We start from the raw sequence: 7744 nt of genomic DNA, 5'->3' as shown, positions 1-7744 counted from the left end.
ATATTAATTGTTATCTTTCAGAAACTTAAAATTGTCATATTTAATTAGAATCTTACAATAATTAATTCTTCAAAGTTTTTCTGTTTGTCCATGCCTTGAATCATATAGTTTCAAGAATTTCAGTTGATAGGTTATGTTGCTTAATACTTTTCTAATAAATTATATTTGTTTAAACTTTGTGTTTTTTATTAGAATTTAGCCGATTAGTATTGTCAATATTATCTATAATTAATTGTTCGCTAAATTATTCATCAATTGAACCTAAATTCCTTTCACGCTGAGTAACAATTTTATCAAGAACACCACATTGAGATTTTGAGATTGAGTTAATTTTTTGAACATTTATCCTTTGCTTGATTTTTTTAAACCAAATTCTTATATTATAGTTTATATTTTCAATTGAAATTCTATAAAGTATAACAATATAATCATAAAAATATAAGAAATATAAATACAAAAATTGCAAAAGTAAATAATATAGAAAAATATGATTTGATAAAAATGACAATAAGAAAGAATTACACATTGATATTTCTTAAACAACATTTTCATATCAATTATTCAATTGAGATAGCAAACACTCAAAAAAATTCAAAGAAAAATTTAATAAACTTTGGAATATAATATTAATAGTAATAATATAGAGAGGGAGGATCCAACAGGGAGAGAGGGACATAATTTATGGTTCAAAAACTGGCTGAGCATAAAGGTTGAAATAAGTTGTTTTGATATACGTTTTACGAGGCATTTTAAAATTTAGGTCCACTTAAAGGTTTGACTTTTACATTAAAAGAATTGAAAGTATATTTAAGAGTAACACTTTTACACATAAGAAAATTCTCTTTAAATATGTAAATAGACCTATATATACTTATATACAGAGAGAGCTTAATTCTTTAGATAGACCAACAAATATATAATATTAAAATATTACTCTAAAGGTGTTAATATAACAATTCTATCATTAAAAATAATATTTAAAAAAATCATTCTTTAATGTCCAGATTATGTAACATTAAATCAAAATATATTCAAAAAATCAAATATGTTTAAAACCATTTTTTTTCTGGTCAGGACTGAATGAAGTAATTGATTCAAACTTTATCAGTATCTGAACCAAACTAAATGGACTTTTCTGCATGTTTTGTTTTGACTTGTTATTATCTTGACTTTTTAGACCCCATTAATTTTCTCATTAAATAAGAAAAAAAAAATTAAACTCACATTAACAAGAAAACAGAGAAGTATGGTGCTTACACACTGGTTTCTCTGTCATTCCATTATATATACCTTTCGAAGCATATTAACCATAGGGTAGTATCCCTGCTGAACTGGACACTGATTTAAAGTGGAGGGGCCACAGACTCAAATGGAGTAATGCCAACCAAGTTCCACGTTTTTCATCCACGTGTAGTCGTTGTTGTAGTTGGTGTTTTGGACCATGACAATAAAACGAGAGAAAATTTGCACCATCTTTTGTTAGGATGTCCCTTTCTTGAGTTTCAAGAAAGATGTGCTCCAAAGCAAAGAGATAAGGGTCATGAAAGTAAATGAATGAAAAGAAAAGAAAAATGGAAGAGACAATTAGATACTGAATATGTTTCGGTTCCCCGAATGGCTGAGAGACACATATATAAGTAGTTGCAACTGTGAGGGTCATCATTATAGCAGTAAATGATGGTGCCTCTCAAACATAGACAAGTGCTCAATAATTCAATATTTTCCACATGTGTAATAAGCCATCACAGTGTCTTGCAAAGATAGACAAGTAAAGCAGGAAATCAAGGCTACTTCTACTTCCAACCTTGAAACAAATGTCTCAATCAGTCAATCAGAGAACTAAGAAAAAAAAAATAAGAGATTTCAGATGCGACAATTTCTAACACCATAGGTGGTTTGTGTAAGAAATATAAAAGATACTAACATCTAATTAATTGTCATGAAATAATGATATATGAATAAATAAAAAAGATTAATTGGCATTATTTCAACATGTTGGCATTTTCAATGGCATAAAAGACCTTCAAACCTTAAAAGTTACCACACAATCCATTGCATGGGGATTAAAGATTTACAGTTAACAATGCTAAGCAGTCACATATGATGTGTTAAAATAGGAATTGGTCTCCACCATACTCCTCAAATGACTTGATGATCCAGCACATTTGAGAGAATAGGATTGTGAACAGAGTAATGCATGAGAAATATATAAAGCCTTTCCTCTTTAAAGATATCTGGTGTATGATCCTGTTGCAACTGCATTTATGGCTGCCAAGATAGACAAACATTCCTGAGAAATGTGTATGCCACTACATGTCATGCATACTGTAACATACAAAAGTTATATGGTTCTACTTTACTTTCATAGTCACTGGTTGACTGCACTCCAGATGAAAAGACCAAGGATATAGAATGAGAGTCATAAAAGGGTCTTTTAGTTGTTCTCTGTATTATTATTTACTTCTACTCTCTAAGCAAACAATGGTTAAGCAACAGACGAGCAGAAATTTCAGTGTTGTTTGGCAGAACATTGACCAAGCATTACAACAGGTTCTTACAAGATAGAGAAATCAATTTCTATGTTTAGCCAGGATTTACTAGTCCCTGCTTCAGAAGGAAGAAGCAATTCCTAAAAGTACGTAAAATTCCTTTTTACCAGTGTAACTTTTCTTTACGTCAATATATATCTGAAGGATTTTCCATCCCACAGCTAGGAAAACATACTAATAGTCCTTGAAGATTGCTAAACTGCTTATTCACTAAGCAACTAGGTACACTAGATTGAATGAAGCCATGACAGCCATGCTTTAAATGCCGTTTAGTTAATCGGTTGACACGATAACTACTTGAAAACAACACAATACTAGAGATGAATGCAACAACAATTACGAGGCAATGATCCAGGTTCAATTGTAGTAAGATGAAATTCTGCTATTTGAGCCAAAATTTCATAAATTCATTAATCTAGTCAGACTTGAAAGAGGAGATGAGCTTGCAATATATGCAAGTATCTGGAATGATTCCATTTATGTAACAGATCATACTTTCTAACTAGTCAGACAAAATTTACTTTCCAGGCATCCTAACCTGATTATTTGATGTTGGCTCATGTATTCTCTGAGGCTTCATGTTCAAATCAATCATTTTGGTTCCCATCATGGCATGCTCATCAGCATTTGGTTCTGGCGTCAGAATCAGAGGCATCCTGTGATTTTGCTGTTTCTCTCCCATTTTTATTTTGGGTAGTGCATTTTGCCCTCTTTTAGTCTCACCTGGATCCAGAGGTTGTGAAGCTGGGTTTTCTGACTTACCAGGTTTATCTCCTGGAAACTATGTTGCAAGCAGACATTAAACTTTTTTTTTAAACAAAAGGCATCACTAAGACCCTCCTAAACCGTGGCCAATTCATGTTTGCAAGGAGAGGAATACATACCTCAACTCTCTGCCTAAATAGAAGATATCTTTCATGTGTCCTTTTACCTCCAACATGAACTATCATATCACACTGCAAACAGAGGGAACTTCCATCTGTCTCACAATAGAAGAAAGCTGCATCCAGATTCAAAGGAAGACAGCAAATGAGGAAAAAGAAATATGAGAATCAGAACAAGGATAGTGAAAGAAGAGTATCTACCAGGTGCATTCTCACAAATGTCGCAGCGCGGCACGTCACTTGGACTTGCTAGACCAACCCTTACATGCCGGCTTGCTAGCTTATTACACATGTGAACCTGCCATTCCAACATAGTTTAAACTTTGAGCCACTGCTTGAAAGATTTTTACCAGGAAAAGCCAAGACTTGAAGTAAACCAACTTGGATTTCATAACTACCCAAGTCCAAAGAAAGATAATTTGACAAAAGCATTTACCTATCACGAAGCAATAACAAAATAGGTGAGTCAAATTCAAGTCCTTCAATTTGAAGTACCACTTACAGATAACAGCTCACAGGTACTTATTTTTAACAAGGAACCTTCTGCTTTCTCCAAGTTCAGCCAATGATTCCAACATTTTTTGACATAACCAAGTGGTATTCAGAACGCAAGCATCGGCACAACACAAGAGTTGCGCCTCGGTAACCGATTCGCAATAGATTCAAATCTTGAAACAACCTCTTTTACCTCGAAAAATATAAGGTCGTGTATAATCCGGAAGTATAGTTGACCCTTTTCCGTACTTTCGACAACGAGAAATTTTCCGACACCAAAAGACACGTTATCAACCAGGTGGTATCAAAATTCACAGGCCTAACCAATTTCCCTTCGCAGCAGATTGATCCACTAAGTAATAAACTGTCCCCAGATGTTACAACTACATACTAAAGGGAGGATCGAACCATCGACTTGGTTAAGGTTCAATGATTTCAACATTGTTAAGTCTCAGTCAAAGTTTCGTGGATGAAAAAGAGAAAAATTTCCACTAAACGTAACAAAATTGCTAAAATGAATTTATAAAAACCATGACAGGTTCAGAAAAGAACATAGTATATAACAGGCATTGAGGGAGCAACATGAAGGAATAAGAAAAACAAAGTGTTGAATGATGAGAGTTTGCATATAGTAGAGAAGCATAGTTAATGAAGCAAGAAAGAAAAGAGTGGAGAATTGCACCTTCTTATCACAGGCACGGCATAGCGCGGCCTCATCGGCGGCGCAGAAAACGATAGCGGCGGCGCTCTCACAAGCATCACAGAGCGTTCGCATAATTGAAGTTGAAGGCTTTGAATTTGAAGGTGTGTTGTTTTGCATGATCCAAGAGTGAGAGTTTGTTTATTTATTGTTAAAAATTCATAAGAAGTGACACAATAAATGTGTGTTTGTCAATTTTGTTGGCCTCAGAGATTACTTCTCAGCCACAAATCGAAAGGCACTCTGTTTCGGTGTGGTGTGGTGTTGTGTTGTGTGGCTTTGACAGCACCTCTCGCATTATTCTCCGACTCATATCGCACCTGGGTGGGACCCATTTAATGCTCTTTATTTATGCTTAAACTCTTAATCTTTGCTTATACTCTTATGTAAAACATAAATTATAACAACTTCTTTTCTGCATGTAATTTCTTAATAGTTCTTATTTTCTCATTTTTTTTATTAGGATTCTTTTCTTTCCATTTTATACATGTTTTAATTTTCTGTTTCTGGTTAGCAGTTTAACAATCTATCGAACTTTTTCTTCTTTTCTTTTTGTTTTTACTTCTGTTCATAAACTAAATATGCTATTAGATTCAAAATATATACTAAACTCATGATACTTGTTTTGTCTAATAATAGGTGTCATATGTGACAAACTAATAAGTGTTAATAGAATGTTTTTTTTAAGGATAAAATATTCAATTGGTTCTGTTTTTTTTTCAAAAATCTCAAAAGTTTTAGTTAGGTCCATATTTTTGAAAATGCGTAACAATTAGGTCCATTATGTTAGTATGATGGTAGCTATGTTAAAGATGTATCACGTGTCAACTCCTTATTTATTTATTTATTTAATTTTCTTATTATTTTAAAAAAAAATTGTTCATGTCACGTGTGATATTGTGTCACGTGTGAAGTCAGTAAGGTAACATGTGTAAAGTCATTGTCAAAATAACAAATATATGGACCAAATTGAGATTCAAACAATAACTTGACACGTGTCACCTTACTGACTTGATACGTGACACAATATTGATGTGACATATGACATGAATAATTAAAAAAAAATTAAAAAAAATTAAAAAAGAAGGAGTTGACACGTGGCACATTCTTAACACCGTTACCACCATACTAACATAATAAACCTAATTGTTACGCATTTTAAAAAATATAGACCTAATTGAGACTAAAAAAAAATCTTAGGACCTTATTCAGATTTTTGAACAAACGTTATTAATGGAGTATTTTAACTTTTTTTTTTTATGCATTGATATGTATTTTTTTTATTGTTGTTGTTGCACGGATGAAAAATTGTATTTTTCAATTTTAATTATTTTTGTTGATTTGTGTCTTTCTTCAACAAAATTCAAAATCTTAGATCATAATATCGCCTAGTTTTGATTCATTCATTTTAAGATTAGATTTCTCACTTTTCTTTTAGTTTCATTTTTAAGATTAACGTTTCAAACATAATTTACTCTTAAAATCTCTTTGACACTTACTTTTTGTTTCACACCTACTCGAATCTTCTATGCTATATATATCTAATTGGAACTCTCTACTCACTCAAACACTCTTGAGGCATAATCACTCTTGGATTATGAGGAGTTAATTAGTCTTATCATTTTATTAATTGAATTCGGATGTAAGAAATGTTAAATTCTCAAAAAGATTATTTAGTTCAGATCAATAAGATTTTAAGGTAAAATCATATCTTGAGAAAAAACATCACACTTAACACTAGTTGGGACTATATAACTAGTGTAAAATATCACACTTTATATTGATTGACAATTCAACTTTAGTTGAATAGTATAACATTTTACATTATAACACATTATAATCTAAGTTGAAACTTCAATGCTATTTTATCAATTGATGTATGATAGTAATAATTATGTGGTACATTTAATTAAACAAAAAGACAATTCTCTAACGCCTAAAAATTTACAAAACCAAAATTAATTTTATTGATATAAATTACTAAAAACATTCATTTTTAAAATAAGATAAAGCTCATTCTTTATTTTATATTTTTTCCATCTTTTCAATGACTTAGTTAATTATCATGAAATCATCTTCTCTCATTCTCTTTATTCTTCTTTTTTGCAAGAAGATTTTGTCAATTCATCTTCTTGTTGCTTCCTGTTATATTCACACTTCAAATTACAAGTAAAAATTGATTATGAAAGAATTGTTAACACTACACGTGAAGATTGATAATTGATAAATCAATTCAAGCACTTTGACATGCTGTTCACTACCTCACTTAATCACTTTATTTGATTAAATTTAGGTAATTTCATTTTTATAAACTAATTAATCTTTTCACTTTCACAGTTTATTTTTAATAGTTGTATATCATTCCTTTATCATTGTTATTGTATGTGTGAAACAATATAATTGTTATCATCATTTTTCCAAAATAACTATAGGGATTCAAAAATCTAGTTGTATTGTTGCTTCAGAACAAAAAAAAAAAGTCAATCCTTTTCCTCCTAAAGACTCTTCAACTCCTTTGTACCCATTTTCTCTCAACTTGTCTCCTTTTTCCCGGCCATTGTTCTCCTCTTTTCTGATTTCTTTTACTATTACTCCTTAAAACAAAGGTTGGAAACTGAGACGGTTGCAGAGTTCTCTAGAGATCAAACCGAACATTCTTTTCCTTCACGTAAGTTGATCTCCAACCTTCGTTCTATTCCCGTTTTTCCATTCTGAAGCTTTCATTCCGTCTTGGGATCTTGTAGGAGCCTCATTTTCATCTATGTACTATTGTATTTCAGCATCGTAGGCTACTTTGGGGTTGTGGTGCTCATCTACATTTAGGGCTTTCTTTCCGTCAAGAGTAGTATCAGTTCCAAGGTAAGGGAAGCTAGGTTTTTCATTAGATTTTGAAATAAATTGCTTATCTTGGACTTTGATTGTGTCTTGGTATGTTGGATTGATGAGTGTGTTGAATTGTGGTTTGTTTATATTTTGGTGTTGCATGTTGAGAGTATGTGAAAATCTGCTATTCTAATTTAAGCGAGAATTTCTAACTTAAACGATATTAGTCTCATCCAAGCGAGAAAAATCTAGCTTAAGCGAGAATAGCAAAATTCCACTTTGCTCTCTGTTCA

The 7744-nt window shown here is 31.8% G+C and overlaps 1 protein-coding gene across 4 annotated transcripts; it reads right to left on the bottom strand.

Annotated features, from left to right (window-relative positions):
• Positions 1–1225: 1225 nt before the first annotated feature.
• LOC114176173 (B-box zinc finger protein 18-like) lies at positions 1226–4861 on the bottom strand. Of its 4 annotated transcripts, none has more exons than XM_028061120.2 (5): positions 4611–4861; positions 3635–3731; positions 3434–3549; positions 3088–3330; positions 1226–1804 (listed from the first exon to the last, which is right to left on the bottom strand). In XM_028061120.2, the coding sequence occupies exons 1-5, from the start codon at positions 4746–4748 to the stop codon at positions 1706–1708; spliced, it is 693 nt and encodes a 230-aa protein (XP_027916921.1). In that variant the 5' UTR covers positions 4749–4861; the 3' UTR covers positions 1226–1705. The 4 variants fall into 4 exon arrangements, with proteins under 4 accessions (XP_027916921.1, XP_027916922.1, XP_027916923.1 ...); XM_028061121.2 differs by having other exon boundaries at positions 1226–1839; positions 4611–4856; XM_028061122.2 differs by having other exon boundaries at positions 1226–2268; positions 4611–4845.
• Positions 4862–7744: the final 2883 nt, after the last annotated feature.

The sequence above is a fragment of the Vigna unguiculata genome, chromosome 3 (genome assembly GCF_037176805.1).
Source record: "Vigna unguiculata cultivar grain cowpea cultivar isolate G323 ecotype 2 chromosome 3, ASM3717680v1, whole genome shotgun sequence".
Lineage (NCBI taxonomy): Eukaryota > Viridiplantae > Streptophyta > Magnoliopsida > Fabales > Fabaceae > Vigna > Vigna unguiculata.
Note: the sequence above shows the minus strand (reverse complement) of the source record. Positions and strands in the feature narration are given on the sequence as shown.

Bases quoted from the DNA above. Each gene is read 5' to 3' on its own strand.
- LOC114176173 (XM_028061120.2), bottom strand. From the start codon at position 4,748: ATGCAAAACAACACACCTTCAAATTCAAAGCCTTCAACTTCAATTATG. The intron at 3,732-4,610 runs GTGCAATTCTCC...TTGGAATGGCAG, and splicing joins GCCGTGCCTGTGATAAGAAG to GTTCACATGTGTAATAAGCT. The intron at 1,805-3,087 runs GTTAGGATGCCT...ATTTGTTTCAAG, and splicing joins AGCCAACATCAAATAATCAG to GTTGGAAGTAGAAGTAGCCT.